We start from the raw sequence: 24238 nt of genomic DNA on the forward strand, positions 1-24238 counted from the left end.
TAAATATCGGGTGACTTTTTTAAAAAGTGGGAGATATACTTGTCTGGAATTGGAATGGTCGTGATGCCTGTCATCCGTATACATGGCCAAATCATAGAAATTGAGCTATAAAGCTTGTTAAGAAAATGTTCTTTCTCTTATTGAATGGTTATATTACTTTTCAAAAACTGCTTAGTCCGAGAACACAGTCTGTTAGAAAAGAAAGGATCTGAAAACATCTCTAAGCCCCTTAAGTTTATTAATATTTAATATTGAGGATCTCAGTATTATATATCAATATATGTTGATATATAATTATATGAGTATAATGCTAAGAAGTTTAATCATCTTTATTTAGCTATAATTTGCATATAGTAAACTGCATCAACTTAAAGAGTATAATTCAACTAATTTACATGTGTGTGTGTGTGTGTGTGTGTGTGTGTGTGGGTGTGTACGTACCTGTGAAACTACTTCTGCAATCATGATGTAATAAGAGAACTAATAATAGAATATTTCTGTCAGCCTGAAAGGTTCCTTTTGCTCCTTGGAAATCCATCTTTCCCTTTACCCCAGGCTCCAGCCAGCCACTTGTTTGCTTTTTATATAGATTAGATTGAAAATTTTTACATATTTTATATAAATGGAATTTATAGTATGCAGTTTTCAATGTCTGCTTTCTTTAACTCAGAACAATGGTTTTGAGACTCGTGCATATTATTGAGTGTAGCAGTAATTTTTCTTTTTTATTGCTGAGTGGTATTCTATTATATGTAAATACATATGTGTTCATTCATGAATTGGTAAACATTTGGATTGTTTACAGCTTAGGGTTGTTGTAAATGAAGCTGCTGTGAACACCTATGTGCAACTCCGCATGACTCTCTGCTTTTGCTCCTCTTGGATGAACACCTGGCAGTAGAGCAGCTGTATTGTTCTGGTGGGGAACTTTCTAAACTGCCACTTTTCCAAAGTAGTTGTGCTATTTTATGTTTCCATTAAGAGCCTACAGTTTCTAATTTTTCTGTATCCTTATTCAATCTTTGGTATTGTCAGTTTCTTTAGTTTTAGTCATTCTTTTTTTTTTTTTTTTTTGCTGTCTCGTATACAGGGTTATCGTTACCATCTTTCTAAATTCCATATATATGCGTTAGTATACTGTATTGGTGTTTGTCCTTCTGGCTTACTTCACTCTGTATAATAGGCTCCAGTTTCATCCACCTCATTAGAACTGATTCAAATGTTTTCTTTTTAATGGCTGAGTAATACTCCATTGTGTATATGTACCTCAGCTTTCTTATCCATTCATCTGCTGATGGACATCTAGGTTGCTTCCATGTCCTGGCTATTATAAACAGTGCTGCGATGAACACTGGGGTACACGTGTCTCTTTCCCTTCTGGTTTCCTCAGTGTGTATGCCCAGCAGTGGGATTGCTGGATCATAAGGCAGTTCTATTTCCAGTTTTTTAAGGAATCTCCACACTGTTCTCCATAGTGGCTGTACTAGTTTGCATTCCCACCAACAGTGTAAGAGAGTTCCCTTTTCTCCACACCCTCTCCAGCATTTATTATTTGTAGACTTTTGGATCGCAGCCATTCTGACTGGTGTGAAATGGTACCTCATAGTGGTTTTGATTTGCATTTCTCTGATAATGAGTGATGTTGAGCATCTTTTCATGTGTTTGTTAGCCATCTGTATGTCTTCTTTGGAGAAATATCTATTTAGATCTTTGGCCCATTTTTTGATTGGGTCATTTATTTTTCTGGAGTTGAGCTGTAGGAGTTGCTTGTATATTTTTGAGATTAGTTGTTTGTCGGTTGCTTTATTTGCTATTATTTTCTCCCATTCTGAAGGCTGTCTTTTCACCTTGCTAATAGTTTCCTTTGATGTGCAGAAGCTTTTAAGTTTAATTAGGTCCCATTTGTTTATTTTTGCTTTTATTTCCAATATTCTGGGAGCTGGGTCATAGAGGATCCTGCTGTGATGTATGTCAGAGAGTGTTTTGCCTATGTTCTCCTCTAGGAGTTTTATAGTTTCTGGTCTTACGTTTAGATCTTTAATCCATTTTGAGTTTATTTTTGTGTATGGTGTTAGAAAGTGTTCTAGTTTCATTCTTTTACAAGTGGTTGACCAGATTTCCCAGCACCACTTGTTAAAGAGATTGTCTTTAATTAGTTTTAGTCATTCTTATGAGAAAGTAATGATAGCTCATTGTGGCTTAAATTTGCAGTGATCTGATGAACGATGATTCATTGGGTTTATTTTTATAAAGACCAGTTTATCAATTTTTTAATACTTCTAGTAGTTTTAGCTCTTAAATTGAGATTCATGATTCATCTCAAGTTAATTTCTGAGTTTGGAGTGAGTTAAGAGGTCAATGTTTATTTTTAAAAATGTGGGTATCTAGTCATTGAGCATCATGTCTTAAATTGCTTTCCTCCATGAATGCATTAAAAATAAAAATCAATATGGACTCCATATCCTGTTCTATTGATCTGCTATGTCTGTCGTATAGACCTCATCACACTACCTTGTTTCTTTATTAGCATTATAAGTTTTCAAGTTAGATAAATCCTTCAACTTTGTTCTTTTTTTAAGTTTTAGCTTTTACTATTCTCAGTTATTTGCATTTCTATATAAATTTTATAATCAGTTTGTCAGGTTTTTTAAAGTCTGTGTAATTTTTATTGGAATTGCACTGAGTCTGTATATAAATTTGGAAAAAAAGAATATCTTAATAGTTTTGAGTCTCTGTTTAAATTGGTCATCTTTAATTTCTCTCAACAGTGCTCTGTAATTTTCAGGGAAGCATTCTCTTGTTACTTTTAGTCCTCCTTTATGTTTTTATATGTTTCCATTAGGTGGATTTTTTTAACTGTATTTTCTAGTTTGCTGCCTAATACATCTTTTCTAGTTTTAAACTTGTATCCTCTAATCTTGCTATTAGTTGTTTTGTAGACTGCTTAGACGTTCTAGGAATCAGCAAACTAAAATGGACTGGAATGGGTGAATTTAACTCAGATGACCATTATATCTACTATTGCGGGCAGGAATCCCTCAGAAGAAATGGAGTAGCCATCATGGTCAACAAAAGAGTCCAAAATGCAGTACTTGGATGCAATCTCAAAAACGACAGAATGATCTCTGTTCATTTCCAAGGCAAACCATTCAATATCACAGTAATCCAAGTCTATGCCCCAACCAGTAACGCTGAAGAAGCTGAAGTTGAACAGTTCTATGAAGACCTTCAAGACCTTTTAGAACAAACACCCAAAAAAGATGTCCTTTTCATTATAGGGGACTAGAATGCAGAAGTAGGAAGTCAAGAAACACCTGGAGTAACAGGCAAATTTGGCCTTGGAATACGGAATGAAGCAGGGCAAAGACTAATAGAGTTTTGCCCAGAAAACGCACTGGTCATAACAAACACCCTCTTCCAACAACACAAGAGAAGACTCTACACATGGACATCACCAGATGGTCAACACCGAAATCATATTGATTATATTCTTTGCAGCCAAAGATGGAGAAGCTCTATACAGTCAGCAAAAACAAGACCGGGAGCTGACTGTGGCTCAGATCATGAACTCCTTATTGCCAAATTCAGACTTAAATTGAAGAAAGTAGGGAAAACCACTAGACCATACAGGTATGACCTAAATCAAATCCCTTACGATTATACAGTGGAAGTGAGAAATAGATTTAAGGGCCTAGATCTGATAGATAGAGTGCCTGATGAACTATGGAATGAGGTTCGTGACATTGTACAGGAGACAGGGATCAAGACCATCCCCGTGGAAAAGAAATGCAAAAAAGCAAAATGGCTGTCTGGGGAGGCCTTCCAAATAGCTGTGAAAAGAAGAGAAGCGAAAAGCAAAGGAAAAAAGGAAAGATTTAAGCATCTGAATGCAGAGTTCCAAAGAATAGCAAGAAGAGATAAGAAAGCCTTCTTCAGCGATCAATGCAAATAAATAGAGGAAAACAACAGAATGGGAAAGACTAGGGATGTCTTCAAGAAAATTAGAGATACCAAGGGAACATTTCATGCAAAGATGGGCTCGATAAAGGACAGAAATGGTATGGACCTAACAGAAGCAGAAGATATTAAGAAGAGATGGCAAGAATACACAGAAGAACTGTACAAAAAAGATCTTCACGACCCAGATAATCATGATGGTGTGATCATTGACCTAGAGCCAGACATCCTGGAATGTGAAGTCAAGTGGGCCTTAGAAAGCATCACTATGAACAAAGCTAGTGGAGGTGATCGAATTCCAGTGGAGCTATTCCAAATCCTGAAAGATGATGCTGTGAAAGTGCTGCACTCAATATGCCAGCAAATTTGGAAAACTCAGCAGTGGCCACAGGCCTGGAAAAGGTCAGTTTTCATTCCAATCCCAAAGAAAGGCAATGCCAAAGAATGTTCAAACTACCGCACAATTGCACTCATCTCACACGCTAGTAAAGTAATGCTCAAAATTCTCCAAGCCAGGCTTCAGCAATATGTGAACCGTGAACTTCCTGATGTTCAAGCTGGTTTTAGAAAAGGCAGAGGAACCAGAGATCGAATTGCCAACATCCACTGGATCATGGAAAAAGCAAGAGAGTTCCAGAGAAGCATCTGTTTCTGCTTTATTGATTATGCCAAAGCCTTTGGCTGTGTGGATCACAATAAACTGGAAAATTCTGAAAGAGATGGGAATACCAGACCACCTGATCTGCCTTTTGAGAAATCTGTATGCAGGTCAGGAAGCAACAGTTAGAACTGGACATGGAACAACAGACTGGTTCCAAATAGGAAAAGGAGTACATCAAGGCTGTATATTGTCACCCTACTTATTTAACTTCTATGCAGAGTACATCATGAGAAACGCTGGACTGGAAGAAGCACAAGCTGGAATCAAGATTGCCAGGAGAAATATCAATAACCTCAGATATGCAGATGACACCACCCTTATGGCAGAAAGTGAAGAGGAACTCAAAAGCCTCTTGATGAAAGTGAAAGTGGAGAATGAAAAAGTTGGCTTAAAGCTCAACATTCAGAAAACGAAGATCATGGCATCTGGTCCCATCATGTCATAGGAAATAGATGGGGAAACAGTGGAAACAGTGTCAGACTTTATTTTTGGGGGGGCTCCAAAATCACTGCAGATGGTGACTACAGCCGTGAAATTAAAAGACGCTTACTCCTTGGAAGGAAAGTTATTACCAACCTAGATAGCCTATTCAAAAACGTAGACATTACTTTGCCAACAAAGTTCCGTCTAGTCAAAGCAATGGTTTTCCCAGTGGTCATGTATGGATGTGAGAGTTGGACTGTGAAGAAGGCTGAGCGCCGAAGAATTGATGCTTTTGAACTGTGGTGTTGGAGAAGACTCTTGAGAGTCCCTTGGACTGCAAGGAGATCCAACCAGTCCATTCTGAAGGAGATCAGCCCTGGGATTTCTTTGGAAGGAATGATGCTAAAGCTGAATCTCCAGTACTTTGGCCCCCTCATGCAAAGAGTTGACTCATTGGAAAAGACTCTGATGCTGGGAGGGATTGGGGGCAAGAGGAGAAGGGGACGACAGAGGATGAGATGGCTGGATGGCATCACTGACTCAATGGACGTGAGTCTGGGTGAACTCCGGGAGTTGGTGATGGGCAGGGAGGCCTGGCGTGCTGCGATTCATGTGATCGCAGAGAATCGGACATGACTGAGCGACTGAACTGTACTGAACTGAACTAGGAGTTTACATAAACTATTATATATCCTCCGTAAAGGAGGACAGTTTTTTACTTTTTACTCTTCCAAGTTCTATACTTCCTTCCCCTATACTCTCTCCACTCTGGTTTTGCCTTATAGTACTTCTGTTATAATGTTAGGTAGAAGTGGTGAGTTTTTACCTTGTTCTTGATCTTAGGTAGAAAACATTGAATATTTTGACATTAAATATGATGTGACCTGTAGGTTTTTATAGTACCATATATTATATTGAAAAAGTTCCCTTATATTCCTAGTTTGCTGAGAACTTTCTTATCATGAATAGATCTTAAATTTTGTCTTTAGTTTTTCTGCACATACTGAAGTGATTATTTGGTTTTTCTCCTTTATTCTGTTACTATGGTGAATTATACTCGATGGATTTTGAGTTAAACTAACTTTGCATTCCTGGGATGATTCTTACTTGGTTACTATGATTTATCCATTTTATATATTGTTAGATTCTATTTGTCAATGTGATTAAAGAATTTTTAGGTCTGTGTTTATGTCGTCAGTCTGTAATTTTCAATTTTTGTGATGTCTTTCTCGAATTTTGGAGTTAGTATCATACTGGCTTTTAAAACAAGTTGAGAAGTGTTCCCTTCTCTGTATCCTAAAGTGATTGTGGTCTTCTTTCTTATAATTTTGGTGTTATTTCTTCTCTGGTTCAGAAATAAAATTCAGAAAGGAAGCCATCTGGTTTTGGATTTTTCTTAATGGGAAGGTCAGTTATAATGAATTCAACTTGATGAGTTCAATTCCATTTAAAAAAATAAATGTAGAGCTATTCTGATTTTATGTTTCATTCCCTGTCCATTTTCATCTTGAATTTCTCAATAAATTTGTTTATTTTTATTGTCAAAGTTGTTAATAATAATCGATTATCCTTTTATTATCTTTGATGATAAACCTTTTTTTTTTTCATTTCTAATTTGTTCTCTCTTTTATCCTTGTTCAGTCTAGCTAGAATTTAATCAATTTTAAAAATCTTTGTGGAAAGCCACTCTTAACCTTTGATTTTTCTCTCTTGCTTGTTTCCCATTTCATTGATATCTGCTCTCATGTTTCCTTCCTTGTACTTACTCTTTAAACTTAGGTCATTGATTTTAGACTTCTTTATTCTTATAAGCATTTAAAGTTATAAATTTGCCTCTAAGCACTGGAAATGGCAGTCCACTCCAGTACTCTTGCCTGGAAAATCCCATGGACGGAGGAGCTTGATAGGCTATAGTCCATGGGGTTGCAAAGAGTCAGACATGACTGAGCGACTTCACTTCACTTCACTTAACTGCTTTAAGTATATTTCACACATCTTCATTTGTTAAATTTTCATTATCATTCAACTTGAAACATTTTCTAATTTCCTTTGTGATTTCTTCTTTGATTAATGTCTTATTTAAAAGTATGCTGTTTAATTTCTAATGTGCTTGGGATTTTCCTCTGTCTTATTTTTATTCATGACTAACTTATCTTCTTGTATTCAGAGCTCTACTCTATTTGAATTTGTTGAGTTTTGTTTTACTGCTTATCATATGGGCTGTCTTGGTGAATATACTCAGTGTACTTGAAAAAAATACGTGTTCTGCAGTTATTGGACATGATGGCCTATATATAAATTTCAGTTAGGTCTGAGTAATTGATGGCTTGTTAGATCCTCTCTGTCTTACTGATTTGTTTTCTAGTTCTATTAATTACTAAAAGAAGAGAGTTAAAATCTCCTATTTATGTTGTGAATTTGTATTTATTATCTTTTTAATCCTGTCAATTTTTGCTGTATATATGTTGAGGCTTCATTATTAGGAACATACATATTAAGAAATGCGAAGGTTCTCAGACTTTACCCTATTTGAAAGCTAACAAGTTAGCCTGCCATAATTCCATAGAGTCTGGCGAAAGACATGAGACTCCTGAGTCAGAGACAAAGGATAATTTATTACTCACAGGATATCATCATTTTTTATGCCAGTTCCCTAAGAACTAAGTCCCACAGAGCCAACTATATGAAGTTTCAGTGTTTGTGTTTTCTGTCGTGTTTTATGTGTAGTCACAGCTGCGTGTTTAAGATTTTGTTTTTTGTTATTATTGTTGTTGTTTCAGATTTTGTAATTAAAAGAGATTCATGTCTGAGTTCTTCCATACTTTCTGTATTCCTATCACATCTTTTTTCTAGATACTTCATATTCATAAATACACATTAAAAATACACTGTTTTGCATTATAAGTAAGTATCTCTTATATATTCAAGGAGTACTATTTCTCATTATGCCAGTAACAAGAGTAATTTTTGGCATATCTAAGGAGTCTACATGTTTGTGGTATTTCATTTCCAGTCCACTTTCTTTCTTTCTGAAGATTCAGTTTTTCATCTCATGTCATTTACCCAACCTTAAGAACTTCCTTCAGCATTTTCTATAGTGTAGATCTACTGGTTTTCTTCCAGTGGAAGGGTCTACTAGTAGATATTCCTTGGTTTTCTGTTACTGAAAGTGACTTTATTTTTCCTTCGTTATTGAAGGGTACTTTCACTGGGAATAGAATTCTTGAATGACATTTTCATTCTTTCAGCATTTTAAAGATGTTGTTCTACTGGTTTCCACATCCTTTTGATTGAGAGTCATTGGTGATTCAAATCATTGTTCCCTGTGTTCACTCTGGCATCTTTAATTTTCAGCAGTTTGACAGTAATATGTTTGTGTATGGTTTTCTTTGTAGTTACTTTGTTTGAAATTCATTGAGCTTCTTGATTGTGTCAATTCATGTTTGTTTACCAACTGGGAGGAATTTTCAGCTTTTTCTTCAAATAATTTTTTCTACCCCATCTTTTCTTGGATTTTTATTATGTATATGTTAGACCTTTTTTGTCCCATAAGAATGATCTTTTCATATAAATCTTATCATTTCACCTTCCTACTTAAAGCCTTCCAATGGCTTCTCATTGCAAATAGAATACAATCCACACTCTTCACCATGTTGCTTAAGGCCTTAGAATCTGCCTGTGACTGTCCCTCTAACCACATTTTCCTACATCTTTTCACTTTATTCAAGATTTCTACCACAGTGGGGTTTTTTATTTCTCTGGAACCTACCGGTCATCTGTGCCTTTACACTTGATGTTTCCTTTTCCTTGAGTTCTCTTTCCCCAGATTTCTGTATGGGTGACTTCCAGGAGTATCAGCAAAATTTATTTTTTCAAAGAGGCTTTCTCTGACTGCCCCCCACTAAAAGCTACTGCATCCTGTCAACAGACACACTTTAGACCCTTATTTCTTTTAATAGTTTTATTAAGATATAATTCACATACCATAAAATTCATTCACTTAAAATACACAATTCAAAGGTTATTAGTATATTCACAGACATGAATAACTGTCACTATCATTGGTTTTGCACATACCTATCTTATTCATGCTATTTCCTAGAATCAAGAACAAAGTCTGATATATAGTACATGCTCAATTTTTTTTTTTCTGAATAGATGACTTCATTGTTTCTAAGATAATTCAGGCATTAGCCTTCAATAAAATATTTGGGAAGTTTTTTGACTGCCATCAGCTCTTAGAAGTATTCTTTGATCTGAGCTGTTATTTTGAGACCTCTGAAATAGCTTAACCCATATTTTAAGAATTACTGCAGGAAGTTATCCAAACACAAATCTTTTGATATGATGAATGCAAGTCGTATACACATTTCCTTAAAAGAGAAGAATCGTCTTTTACCGACCTGACAGTTAGTTGCAAGGGAGCAAAAAGCCGTTCAGAAGTACTGCTTTTCTGTTTTCAAAAGTACTCTGACATTGTTATTTGTTTGAGTCTTTGATGTAGATATAGAATTTAGTTACTAATTATGGTAATAGTGAGTTATTCATAAGATTCTGGGCATCCTCTTTCCTTGTGTACCTTTCATGAGGAATGTCAGTTCTGAGCTTGGTTAATCTGTGTTGCCCCCTCTTCTTTATATAGGCTTTGATGCGGCCTGGAAGAATTGATAGAATCATCTATGTGCCTTTACCAGATGCAGCAACAAGAAGGGAAATACTTAACCTGCAGTTTCACTCTATGCCAATCAATAACGAGGTTGATCTGAATGAACTCATCCTCCAAACAGATACGTATTCAGGAGCAGAGGTAAGACAATTACCTTCCAAATACCTTGGTGAAAGGAAAGCAGTGGTTTGGGGTCATTAGCAAAGAACGTTGCTTGATGCCAGCTGTTTTAAATAACTCCATATTAAGAAATCTTAAAACAGGAAATACACTACATGACAGATAGTCACTAAAATTAAATTACATTTTACCTAGCCTACAGTATTTTGTTTGCTTTTACCTGGCTTATCTTATATCTCAAAATGTGGTCTTCAGAGAGTTTGCATAATATAGTGGAGAGATCACTGGACTAGAAGTAGAAGATTCTTTGGGGGCTTCTTGATACAGCAACTTCCAACCAGTTACACACTTTTCTGAACTTTGATTCCTTTACCTAGCAAATGGAAATAGTGCACAACTTTCCCTACTGTGTTCTCATAAAGATCATAAAAATGAGATTAAGATATCATGAACATACTCCGAAATACAAAAGACTTGATTTTCTTATCTTTTAAGCTTTTGGAAAATTATCTCAATCTACAAAGATTCTGTGATAAAAACCATAAAAGGGACAGCCAGCCTGCTCTTAATAGTAAAAATACAGTTTAAACAAGAACAGCAACACCTCTGTGAAAATATGAAAATTTTAAGTATGGCCTATTAAGTAAGAGATATTTTTCTCTCCTTAGCAACTCTTTACTTAGGCTGTTTTTGTTTACAGAATAAAATTCCACTAAAATACTTGTGCAACTTTTCTACATGTGTTCAACACAGAAATCTCTTCTGAATACCACTGATACAGGTTTGTACTAGAAAATTAATACTCTCATAAATACGAAGTTGCAGATTCTTTTCATTCTGAATTATCCAGCAGACTGGGACTCCACTTTCTGTTTTACTTGCTGTTATTTTTATCTGTCTTCTATAAAAACCAAAGAGACTAATACATAATAAACCATATGATAATCAAAGTCTTGTAGATAAATTTACATGTGGAATTGGATTTAGTATATCATGCAGTCATAGCTAATAGCAACAACCAAAAAAAAATCTCAGATCTACTAATTGTTTCTGCAACTGTGAACTATGTATATTTGATTTTCCCCCTTTAAATGTTTAAATTCACTGGGGTCGAAAATTCTTGTAGAAAGCTTGAGACGCAGTTAAAGTGCCTTTACGTTTAAAGTCTTGTCTAAAACAATAATCTTTATGAGCATCTCTTTGGCATGACCATCCATTAAGTTAAAATGAACATATAGTTACTGCTAGCCGACTGCTGTAGCATTTCTAAAATTTCGTTTTTGATGTAAGAGCAAAGGCTGGCATCCTGTATATGGTACGTCAGTTTACAGGAAACAGCCAGGAGAAGAAACCATAAATCTTTCACTTAAGTGAAGTGGAAGAGCAGTTAGCAAAGTATAAATATGCCTTTCTCACTTTGAAGTAATTCATGATAGTAACACAGAAGTGCAAAACAAAAATCAAAGCCAGTGAGGTTCTGTCTGGCTGAGAAGTAAAAACTCATTTGGTGCCAGGAATTATTGTACCAGCTTGCTAATTCTTATGTAGTACATGCCTTATTCAGCCTAAAATATAAGCACATTCATTTCTGATTAATTTTTATATCAGATCTTCTAAAAATAGTCATAGAGAAAGTAGCAGACATTTCTGTCCCTCGCTTTACATTTTTGTGTCCCATAATGCTTGGATGAGGGAAGGGTATTCCACTGTGGTCCTTATTATAATTAGTGTATGACTACAATTTTATAGACACTTATTCCAGATATATATCTTTGTAGTTCTGCGTTTTCAATTTGGACAAGACAGATTAGTTACACAGTTTTTGTTTTGAGAGGAGGGTTTAGTCTCAATATTTAGGTAATTCACACAGGTGCCCTATTCTTTGAAAAGAAATACTAACTTTTTTAAGTCTTAAAATTGATCAATAGGAAATTTAAGATAGATTAAACTTAGCTTCACATAAAATATAAGATCTCATCTTTTTTTCTTCTCTGTATCAGAATGAAAATGGCAAGACAATGTTTGAAAGCCAAAATTAGTTTTTATGGGTTTTTAAATAGTAAAAACAAAGTCAAAGTTTTCGCTTCAGTCATGTGACTCCTACAGACTCACTGCTTTATCACTGATGTCACTAATTTATTTCTTCCCCCAGCAAGGCCAGCACAAAGCCTACTACATAGAATATACTTAACAAAGACTTAATAAACTGAAAAAATTATATTTAGGAAAAACAAGACTTTCCCTCCTCATTTGTCATATAGGAAACTTCTTATAGCAATGCGTCCAGCTATGGGCACAACCTCTTTTTCAGGGTTGAAGTGTCTCTGTGGCCGCTTTTGGTATAAAAATGAAACTGCCGACTCAGTTAATTATTGTCTTCTCAGTAAAGTAGTATATTCAGTATTCAGTATTATATATAGTATATATATATAGTATTCAGTATTATATAAAATTAATTTTATTTGGCTGTACAATATCAACTATTTAACAAAAATTTGTCTGGGTGAGCCAGAAATGAGGAAATTACTGGCACTCTGTTTTTTTGGAAACAAAATGTTTACTTTAACTGTGGTGCGTATTTTATTTATCTTTTTAATTAAAAAGTTGTAGAGGATAATTGGGATGGAGATGATATCGGCACTTATTAAGCAACTGGGATAAGAGGGGTTACTTTTTCAAAAGAAATTTTTGTCACCTGGTGCTTTTGTTTCATGGAAGCTTACAGACACCCAGAGATTGAAATAGCTCCTTATACTGAGTTACTTTATTTTTCCTCCTTGGAAAGGGTCTACAGGGAATTAGAATATATTTTTTAATCCTAAGGAGAGTCCCAAGGGGAAGTTTGTCACCCACTGAAAGGAGAAGGTGGTCCCTAGGGAGTATCTTCTGCAGAGAGGCTGAAGCAGGCAGCGTCCATCAGCCACCCCTGCAGCCCGCTATTCCCCGGTGGCCAGAGCCTCATTGTCTTTGATTTCTTGGCTGTAGCTTCCACTTAATGGAAAAACATGTTGCCATTTAAAAGCAGATGGGAATTCAGCTCAGGAGGAAATAAGAAGTCTTTTTTGGTTATGGCTATTGTTTTCTTTTGCTTTGATTTTTGTTTTTTAAGTTATTTGTAGCAGATTCCACTTCATGTATTTCTGCTATGTCAAATTATCCTAGTTCCTTTTGGAAAACTTTTACCACTGGCAGGAAATCAGCAATCATAAATATATGTATATTAAGCCATAACTGGGCCCATTACTCGTGTGCCATGTGCTTGAAGACAGAGGTGATGAATAAGATACATAATTTCCTCGGTATAAGAATTTGCTGAAACAGGCTGACAATTAATGTCAGTAAAATTTATATTAACTATTTGCATTTGGATGTTATCCTCGTTTTAGTGATTATCTCGTTAAATTGACAAAACATCTAAGAGCCAGGTATCAGCTATACATTTATGAGTAATATAGGCAATCATAGCATTTATTTCACATATCAAGATTTGAGAATTCAGCTTTCAAGAGAGGCAATTAAGTAGGAGAAAAAACAATTTTAATAATACAGTTGAATTGTAGCTCATTTCTTCAGAGTTGCTTCAGACAAGTTATTTAATATTTAACTTCTTTGAATCTTAGTTTCTTCATCTGTGAAATGCCTGCATGACAAACTGTTTTGAGGGTTGAGTGAGATAATAAATGTAAAAGCAACAAGGCCTGACACATAATGAGTGCTTCATAAATGTTAATTGCCCTTATTTTATCCTCCTCATATCAGTTCAGTGTTTATATTTACCACTGCAGTATTGAATGATGCTGCCATAAAACAGTTTTGCATGGTCTCAATAACCAGATAATTTATCTGAAAGCTGTTAATAAATAATAATTGAGTTTGCCTCTTACACTTTTCTCCAACTGTAGAAATCTACCTAATATAGTGACCCATTCATAAGATGACTATCTTATGAATCTAGCTCTAGCAATTTGTTAGAGTTAAATTCATTTCACATTAATTTTTTAAAAAGCTTTAACTTCATGTAAATTTAGTCTTATCTTTGTTTTACTAAAGTGATGTGTCTTGCCCTGAATTCTGTTTTGTAGTCTAAGTCTGGGCCCTTCTGAGTCTAATAAAAGCTCAAAATCTTCATGTCAGCTTGACATTAAAAAAATCAACTTTCAGTGTGCCCCATTAATTCAAAAAGGGTTCTATGCACTGTGCTTGAGCTATTATAGCTAATAAAGTTGTTGTTCAGTCACTCAGTCGTGTCCAACTCTTTGTGACCCCATGGACTGCAGCACACAAGGCTTCCCTGTCCATCACCAACTCCTCGAGCCTCCTCAAATTCATGTCTATCATGTCGATGATGGCATCCAACCATCTCGACTTCTGTTGTTCCCTTCTCCTCCTGCCTACTTTATTGTCTTGCTGACTATTATTCTTATAACATACTTTCTCTTTTCTCCTACCCAGTGAAAACAGAAGGAGCAATTATAATCATGTAGGATATCTGTACTTTTCCTCCATGAATCCTCCTGTGACTATTTTCCCTAATCTAAAAATCATGATCAATGTACTGGAACCTGGCATAGATTGACTCTTTATATGACCAGCCTAGCAACACATCTGAGACAGGTCTCAAGATCCTCAGGCAGGACAGGACACGTTTTGGCTCCCTGTGCAGTGCTGGTGGAGAGTGATTAGCAGCAGTGTTCACATCTCTAAGTGCAGCAGGCACCATGGGACTTAGCAACCTCCTGTAGATACACCTGCAATCTGCCTGTCCTGCCTAATCAGAAACTGCCCTGTGAAATCGTGCTGTTGTGACCATTTGGTCTACTGCTCTTATTTGAGATCTTTGTTCTCTCCACTCTTTATTGTGCGTTTACCCTAAAATTCTGTATCTATACCCCAGAGTTTCAAAGTACTCTTTGCTCACACAGCCTGTTGAAATCACTGCTTTGTCATAAAACCATCATGACAAACCCACCCAAAAATGGCTTCTCCTTTTGAATGCTTTTACTCTGATTTTTGTTTCATTTGTTTGGCTCTTAGGATATTTTCCCTTCTGGTTATTTTAATAAGGGCAGCCGCCTCATGTCCCGCCAGACAAACTGTAAGATTGTCTATGGCAGAAACTAGGTTCTGTACTTCTTGGACTCCCAGCACAGCAGCCATGTGTCCACTGCATCAGTGAACTCTATGGTGGATGGATGATTTGTGTGTTGATTCTAAGTAATCCTAATGAACAAAAATACCAATTTTAACATTCACTAAAGTGACACTTGTAGTTTTAAACTTTTTTTGATACTGATTTATCTGAAGTCCCATAACAAACAAATGTGACAGACCCAGAACCAGAAATCAGATCCTTGAACTCGTCCTGAAAGGCTCTTCCTGCCTCTGAGTCAACAGAAGTATCTTTGAAAAAGTTCCATAGTCCCTTTGACATCTCTGGTCTTTGATAAAGGTTTGCCTCCTCTTGTGGACAGTGGGTATGAAACATCTTGACACTTTTTTTATATGTACTTTTCTTACAGTTATTGTCATCTTCACAAAAATTATAAGCTACTTAAAGTTAGGAACTATGTTTTTCTTTATTTACTTACAGTATTTCCCCAGGTATTGTGAATAAGATCTTCAGTTTAGAGGGAAAGACATATAAACAACTAAGTTCTATGTAATGTGTTTGTGTGTGTGCTGAGTTGTGTCTAACTCTTTATGACTCCATGGACTGTAACCCACCAGACTCCTCTGTCCACGGGATTTTCCAGGCAAGAATACTGGAGTCGGTTGCTGTTTCTTTCTCCAATACAATGTGTTTATGTGATATGATATAGTCATGTGCAGAATACTGTGGGAAAAAGAAGAAGTTGTAACTCTGCACTAAGTAGGATTCAAAGAGGGGATAGCTGATCTGAGTCTTAATCGATGAAAAGGAGTCCCCAATATAGGAGGGCTGGAAAGGGGAGTGTCCCTGGCATACAGAAAGGTAGAAATGCATAAAAGTACATAGTGTATTCTACATTCCATTAAAGGTTGAAATATGAATAGAAAAAGAGTCTGAGAGTAGAAATGGTAGGTAATAAACCAGGGGAAATGAGTCAGACAAGTGTGAAGGGCCTTGGACATCACATCAGGTAGCCAAAGTATTGGCGTTTCAGCATCAGTTCTGCCAATGAATATTCAGGGTTGATTTCCTTTAAGATTGACTGCTTTGATCTCCTTGTTGTCCAAGGGACTCTCAAGAGTTCTCCAGCACCTCAATTCAAAAGCTTCGATTCTTAGATTCTCTGCCCTCTTTATGGTCCAGCTCTCACATCCATACATGACTACTGGAAAAACCATAGCTTTGACTATATGGACCTTTGTAGGCAAAGTAATGTCTCTGCTTTTAAATACGCTCTATAGATTTGTCATTGCTTTTCTTCCAAGGAGCAAGTGTCTTTTAGTTTCATGGCAGCAGTCACCATCCACAGTGATTTTGGAGCCCAAGAAAAGAAAGTCTGTCACTGTGGACAGTGGACAGTCTGTCACAATGGAAACATTGTTTCCCCATCTACTTGCCATGAAGTGATGGTACTGGATGCCATGATCTTAATTTTTTAATGAGTTTTAAGCTGGCTTTTTCACTCTTCTCTTTCACCCGCATCAAGAGGCTCTTTAATTCCTCTTCACTTTCTGCCATAAGGGTGGTTTCATCTGCATATCTAAGGTTGTTGGTATTTCTCCTGGCAATCTTGATTCCAGCTTGTAACTCATCCAGCCTGGCATTTTGCATGATGTGCTCTGCGTATAAGTTAAATAAACAGGGTGACCATAAACAGCCTTGTCATATTCCTTTCGCAATTTTGGACCAATCAGTAGCTACCCTGTTTAAATGAATCATGATAAAATCTTCCAATGCAAAAACCAGATATACTGAAAGCATGTATTAATTAGGCTATGACTTTTAAGCCAGTCCTCTACCCCCTCTCTCTTACTGTTTGGTAAAAACCAAGACCTAGACTTCAGTCCTTTGTTGACCACTTACTACAGTATTAATTTGGCCAAATCAGTTATCATCTCTAGAACCAATTTCTCGTATTTTAATAAAAGAGTAGAGTTATGGTCTTCATGATCCTTCCTAGTGCTGATAATGTGTACCTATACCTGTCATAGATTAGAGTAGTCCTATAAGGAATTCCTTAGAGATTGTACCTCCAGGGACGTATAACACAGTTATGTTTTCCTTACAATGCTCCTAGAAACCTGGAATCTTGGGATTGTGGTCATTGTCTCTAAATACTTGCTTCTATGGCCTAGAGACCCTAACCATGGCACAAGAAGAATAGGAACCTTGAAAGACTCTGACAGTTCCTAGAATTTGGATTTTAATAAACATTCTCCTGGGAACCCTGGAAGTCCACTGGTGAAGACTCCATGCTTTCACTGCCAAGGCCCCTGGTTCAATCTGTGGTCTGGGAATGAAGATTCCACAAGGTGTGTGGTGTGCCTGCCCCTCCACCCCACCAAAAAAATCTCCTTAGCAAACTTGAACAATTTTCCACTGAATGGAAATTAAAGTTTTAATTGCTTAGAGATTCCCATGCCCAGTGATTTTTTTTTCCTTGATACCTTTGGTTTTCCTGCTTTCTTAAGGACAGCTTGTCAAGCTCAGTATCTATGATTCTGGAGGCATTAGAATAAAAACTCTTATAAAATGAAAATATACATCAGCCTGCTTTTTCCCTAAACTCTTTGTTAGGAAAGTAAGTAAAAGCTACAAAGTTATAATGTTCATTTTAACTTACAGTTTTAAAAATGTACAGTGTATGGAAATGTAACATTCTCTATATTTCCAAACGTGAACTTCTGCTTAAATTGGCAATAAATTCAGCTTACCTGAAGGCTATTTTAGATAGGATGTTTATACCAAAGCAAACTATCCTCTAGAACACCTTGTGCTGCCATACCTGTATTACTGACTCCTTGCCAGTTGTTTAAAACTGCTGTCAGATTACAAGAAGCATTAGTCAGAAAGGAAATGAATGTTGAATGAGAGGCTGGCTGGCAACAGACTTAATAGAGCATGTTATTACTGAAAGTATAAAGTACTGAAGCCCATTTATAAAAAGAAGTGGTGTTATCAAAGCAACAAGTTCATCAAGACCTACCTGATAATCTAGTCCTCAAGCCTGGTATCCAGACAAAGTAAGTATCTATGAAGAATTACTCCGGCCCATAGTAATGGCATTTTAACAGTCTCCGTTGTTTCTCCTCTTCCAGATTTTCAGTCTCTCTATTGATCCATGCTGGTCCCCCCAGAATTTTTGTATAAACATTGAATCTGTGCTTCTTCATCTTCGAAAGAGTGATAAATTTGGGGGTTTTACCAACTTGGAAGGAGCTCAAGATTTTTTTTTTAAATGTGTAGAGCATGCTTTAATTCTGTGGTATAGATCCTGGTAGAGTTGGACAGTTTTGATTATTTGAGGTGAAGTAGGCTCAGTCCATTTCAGTTCAGTTGCTCAGTCGTGTCCAACTCTTTGTGACCCCATGAATCTCAGCATGCCAGGCCTCCCTATCCATCACCAACTCCCAGAGTTCACTCAAACTCACGTCCATCGAGTCGGTGATGCCATCCAGCCATCTCATCCTCTGTCGTCCCCTTCTCCTCCTGCCCGCAGTCCCTCCCAGCATCAGAGTCTTTTCCAGTGAGTCAACTCTTTGCATCAGGTAGTCAAAGTATTGGAGTTTCAGCTTTAGAAGTAGGCTAATTTCTAATAATAATTTAATTGATCTACATATGAAAATCACTGCATATGGTGATTGCAGCCATGAAATTAAAAGATGCTTACTCCTTGGAAGGAAAGTTATGAGTCTTACTCCTTGGAAGGAATGTTATGAGCAACCTAGATAGCATATTCAAAAGCAGAGACATTACTTTGCCAACAAAGGTCCGTCTGGTCAAGGCTATGGTTTTTCCAGTGGTCATGTATGGATGTGAGAGTTGGACTGTGAAGAAGGCTGAGTGCCGAAGAATTGATGCTTTTGAACTGTGGTGTTGGAGAAGACTCTTGAGAGTCCCTTGGACTGCAAGGAGATCCAACCAGTCCATTCTGAAGGAGATCGGTCCTGGGTGTTCTTTGAAAGGAATGATGCTAAAGCTGAAACTCCAATACTTTGGCCACCTCATGCGAAGAGTTGACTCATTGGAAAAGACTCTGATGCTGGGAGGGATTGGGGGCAGGAGGAAAAGGGGATGACAGAGGATGAGATAGCTGGATGGCATCACTGACTCGATGGACGTGAGTTTGAGTGAACTCCGGGAGTTGGTGATGGACAGGGAGGCCTGGCGTGCTGCGATTCATGGGGTCACAAAGAGTTGGACACAACTGAGCGACTGAACTGAACTGAACTGATATATGAAAAGTATGCCATCAATGTAAGTGAAGACTTTTTCTTCTTTTAATAACAATTTGGGGACTTCCCTGGTGGTCCAGTGGCTAAGACTGCACACTCCCAATGCAGGGGGCCTGGGTTTAATTCCTGGTCAGGGAAGTAGATCCCACATGCCAGAACTGAGTGTTCACTTTCCTCAACTGAAAGAACTCACTTGATGTAATGAAGACCTGGTGCAGCCAAATAAACAAAAAAAAAATTGTTTAAAAAAAAGAACAATTTGTACCATGTGAAACTGCATTATAGTTAGCAGATAGGTTAATGAGAGAGATCTGTTGTCCAGAATAGATGAAATGATTCATACAGTAAGTACATAAGTGTATTTATCCTCATGCATATAGCAGGTGCTCAATAAATCATTTTTGTTGTATATTTGTATAAATCAGCAAAATCAATTTCATTGCTCTCTAATATAAAGAACTTATGATTTGTTTAATATTTCCATATTTTACTGCCTTAGATTTTATGAATACTCATGAGTATTTTATGTATATGTCATGTTTTTAGTTATAATGGTATGTTCTTTAAATTCAAACTATAATTCATAGTTACGTACAGAATTTATTTTGGCTGATTTAGATTTAAACATCTGAAATCCCTATTTTTATTTGTTCTTTTTTAAACACATTTTTTTTTTTTTTTTTTTACTTTCAAGTACGAAAAAGTATTTGTAAGTATTTCCTTACAAACTGTCTACATAATATCCCTATTTCAGTATATTAAAGTAATATTTGGTTCCTTGGGTACAATGTAATTTTTTAATATGTTTTTATTGAAAAGAAAAAAATGGTACACCTAGCATTTCTACTGGAATAATTGTTTAGGAAATACACATACCAAATTACTATGCCCTTTCAATTTTAGCTTAGAGTTGAACCTGAGTGTTTAGGTAAGGCTCAGAAATGTAACGCAAAGGACAAAAATACCTCCTGTTTGTCATCTGGTGTTAGATGGTGACACAGAGATGTTCTTATTCTTCATCCTCAAATGACAGTGATTCTGAGTTCTCAAAGGTGTCATTCTATTAAAATATTACCAAAACTGTAAAATAGTTCAGAGTTACAATACAGTCATTGAATTGTTTTTAAACATAACCTCTCCTGTGTTTTAGAAATTTAAAAACTGAATCTAACCTTGCCTTAGGCTTGAAAGAAAAGTACAAAGAATTAAGATTTGCATCTCTTTTTTGATTTGTCTGTTTTTAACCTCCAAATACTATTTCTGGTGGTCTTTAATAACAGCTAGCTCTCTTTTTGCTTAAAATCTGGAAAATGGGTTTTGCTTTTATATTTGTGGGAAAGTTTCCCTGTTCATTTAGAAGGAAAAATTAAGATACAATATACATACCAATTTCATCATTGTAGAAGTTCCAAATCATAAATTAGCCATTTTCTCTTTTTCTTCAGAATTACCCAAAAAGATGGAAAATCACTTAAATTGTTTTTGGCATTTAGAAAAGACCTTCTTTCTGTGATAGCAAAAGTAGTCCTTTGGCATATTTTTATTCACTTCAAAAGAACCCTTAAGGAATGGTTTTATATTTAAACGCAAGAATTATATTTGTTTGCCTAGCATTAACTTCTTGCCAGAATTCTTAAAAATACAAAAGGTCAAACACTGAACAGTCGTAGTCCCCAGCATTTCTTTTTTCATTTCTTCTCTGTATCATAAATCCGGGTCAGAACTGGAGATTTGGGGGAGATGAATCCAGAAGTGTCAATAAGAAGTGAACTTTCTTATTTTACAATTGAATTGGTCATATGAGTGAGTGAGTGAGTGAAGTCGCTCAGTCGTGTCTGAGTCTTTGCGACCCGTGGACTGTAACCTACCAGGCTACCCCGTCCATGGGATTCTCCAGGCAAGCATACTGGAGTGGGTTGCCATTTCCGTCTCCAGGGGATCTTCCCAACCCAGGGATCAAACCCAGGTCTCTCGCATTGGAGGCAGATGCCTTAACCTCTGAGCCACCATAATGAGCGTAAAGTATGTATACATGCACAAGTTCATGGACACTGGGCTACCATTTCATCCATGGCTTCTTTCGAACTTAATAAAAGACATTTATGCTATAAAATTAATATTGTGCTCCTGCTATAAACAGCACACCAAAATTTGTTGCCATGTCTAGTTTCCTGATTTTTGAACCTGTAGGAATAGTTTCATGAGTAAATTATATCCTTGGTGCTTTTAAATTACATATTTAAAAATATATTTATAAAATTTTAGAGCATTTATTTTGTAAAGCAAGTTACATTAATATTTTCATTCACTTTGCACTTGTATCTAAAACTAGAAATTAGTCACTGAGTTTTAGGAATATAATGAACTCAAATGTATAAGACTTGGTCCCTATTATACAACATAATAAATTATGTAAAAATTGAAACACATCAAAGGCCTGCTGTAACATGATCTAGTTTATTATAAAATCCAGTTTAATGTGGGGATGACTTGGATCCTACCCCAAGTGGTTTATTTTCAATTACTACTCTGAAGCCTCATCATAATAATTTTTATAATAATATCTTATAGCATAAAGTAGTATATAGCTGTGTTCTGTATTGTTTTGAACTTTTGTTTTTGCTACTCCAGTAGTGATATAGCCTGAGGACCTCCTGAATTCTTTTTTGATAACTGGTACTTTAGATGATCAAGATGTGATTCACTTTGAAAGTCATATAGTAGGCAAAATATGAAATATTAAAGAGAGTATTTCTCCCATTTTATGTGCTTCACAGAGAGAACTACAGGCTCATAAAAGAGAGGCAGAGATCTTAGTGCCTAATAAGTTTGAAGTTTTCTTTTCTCTTTTTCATGATCATAATTGCTTATAATTTTTTAAACAGTGGCTATGAACCAAAATCTGTCCCTGAAAAATTCATATTTTGAAGCTCTAACCCCCAATGTGATAATATTTGGAGATAAAGCATATAAGGAAAGGAGGGAACTAGGATTAAATAAAGTGATGGTTAGGGTCTAATAAAGCCTCCGGATGTTCAGAGGAAAGGTCATACATGACCTAGGTCACTATGATACTTTTGGATGTCTGCAAGATAGGAAGGGAGCGTAATTGACCCTGATGACACTCAATCTTAGATTTCCAGCTGTGAGAAAATAAATGTCTAGCACTTCTACCATCCACTCTGGTATTTTCTATGGCAGCCCAAGCAGACTAACAGAGTCCATTACACCTCGCATTATTAAAGAACGGGTCATGTTATATTTTTTATTTCTTTTTTTTCTGACTAATAAAGAGTATTTCTGTTAGTTAATAGTCATTAATTTCATCCTGAATTATCTTTGAGAATCGGGTTGGTATAGGCAGTTCCTAGTTTAAACAAAATTTACTCTGAGTTGCCTCTTAAGGATTAAAAGTAACATTTATGTCTCAAAGCAATGCTTCCATTGGTGAAGTGTCCAAGCTAGTTCCCTGAAATATAGTACATCACGGTATAAGTAACCTAACAGGAGTGGGTATAAATTTTAGTTCCTGGAAAAAGAAGGACATGAACTATTAGAGCCAACCAAAGGAATGAGGGAGATTGTTTTTTTCCCTTGGCACAAAGCCAGTCCTGTGCAAGATTAGATTAGAGAAGGTTTGTCTTCACTTTTTCTCTTTGGATAACTTTTCACCCTTCATCTTCCAAGTTCCTTGCCCCACCCCTAATATCCTCCAGACCTACTTTTCTGAGTTCTTTTTTTGACGATCTCAATCATCAGTTGTCTGGTTGAAAAGCAATCTGATTAAATCAATTCACTACATAATGTTAAATAATCAAGAACATACACAGAAGTATCTGCATTTTTTAAAAATTTTACTCTTTCAAATGAATCTCTTAATTGGTGCATTTTGGGGTTATATTTTTTAAAATAAATAGAAAAGAACTTAAAAGTATTCTAGTATGTTCCCTATAGCTTTTCTTGTTCTTTAACACTTTCAGTTCAGTTCAGTTGCTCAGTCATGTCCGACTCTGCGACCCCATGAACTGCAGCACTCCAGGCCTCCCTGCCCATCACCAACACCCAGAGCTTACTCAAACTCATGTCCATGGAGTCAGTGATGCCATCCAACCGTCTCATCCTCTGTTGTCCTTTTCTCCTCCTGCGTTCAATCTTTCCCAGCATCAGGGTCTTTTCCAATGAGCCAGTTCTGTGCATCAGGTGGCCAAAGTATTGGAGTTTCAGTTTTAGCATCATTCCTTCCAAAGAAATCCCAGGGCTGATCTCCTTCAGAATGGACTGGTTGGATCTCCTTGCAGTCCAAGGGACTCTCAAGAGTCTTCTCCAACACCACAGTTCAAAAGCATCAGTTCTTTGGTGTTCAGCCTTCTTCACAGTCCAACTCTCACATCCATACATGACTACTGGAAAAACCATAGCCTTGACTAGATGGACCTTTGTTGGCAAAGTAATGTCTCTGCTCTTTAATATGCTATCTAGGTTGGTCATAACTTTTCTTCCAAGGAGTAAGCTTCTTTTAATTTCATGGCTGCAGTCTCCATCTGCAGTGATTTTGGAACCCCAAAAAATAAAGTCTGACACTGTTTCCACTGTTTCCCCATCTATTTCCTATGAAGTGATGGGACCAGATGCCATGATCTTCGTTTCCTGAATGTTGAGCTTTAAGCCAACTTTTCACTCTCCTCTTTTCACTTTCATTAAGAGGCTCTTTAGTTCTTCACTTTCTGCCATAAGAATGGTGTCATCTGCATATCTGAGGTTACTGATATTTCTCCTGGCAATCTTAATTCCAGCTTGTGCTTCATCTAGCCCAGGGTTTCTCATGATGTACTCTACATAGAAGTTAAATAAGCAGGGTGACAATATACAGCCTTGATGTACTCCTTTTCCTATTTAGAACCAGTGTGTTGTTCCATGACCAGTTCTAACTGTTGCTTCCTGACCTGCATACAGATTTCTCAAGAGGCAGGTCAGGTGGTCTGGTATTCCCATCTCTTTCAGAATTTTCCACAGTTTGTTGTGACCCA

General features: G+C 36.5%; 1 protein-coding gene across 4 annotated transcripts in view; it reads left to right on the top strand.

Annotated features, from left to right (window-relative positions):
- SPATA5 (spermatogenesis associated 5) overlaps positions 1–24238 on the top strand; it is a 322015-nt gene that overhangs the window by 251681 nt on the left and 46096 nt on the right. For 3 of the 4 annotated variants that reach the window (XM_027567288.1, XM_027567290.1, XM_027567291.1), the window contains exon 15: positions 9684–9848. In XM_027567288.1, coding sequence (XP_027423089.1) covers positions 9684–9848 — 165 coding nt within the window. Of the gene's footprint in view, positions 1–9683; positions 9849–10527; positions 10609–24238 lie in introns of all 4 variants that reach the window. The other variant, XM_027567289.1, reaches the window with a different exon arrangement.

Source organism: Bos indicus x Bos taurus, chromosome 17, assembly GCF_003369695.1.
Source record: "Bos indicus x Bos taurus breed Angus x Brahman F1 hybrid chromosome 17, Bos_hybrid_MaternalHap_v2.0, whole genome shotgun sequence".
NCBI classification, from domain to species: Eukaryota; Metazoa; Chordata; class Mammalia; order Artiodactyla; family Bovidae; genus Bos; species Bos indicus x Bos taurus.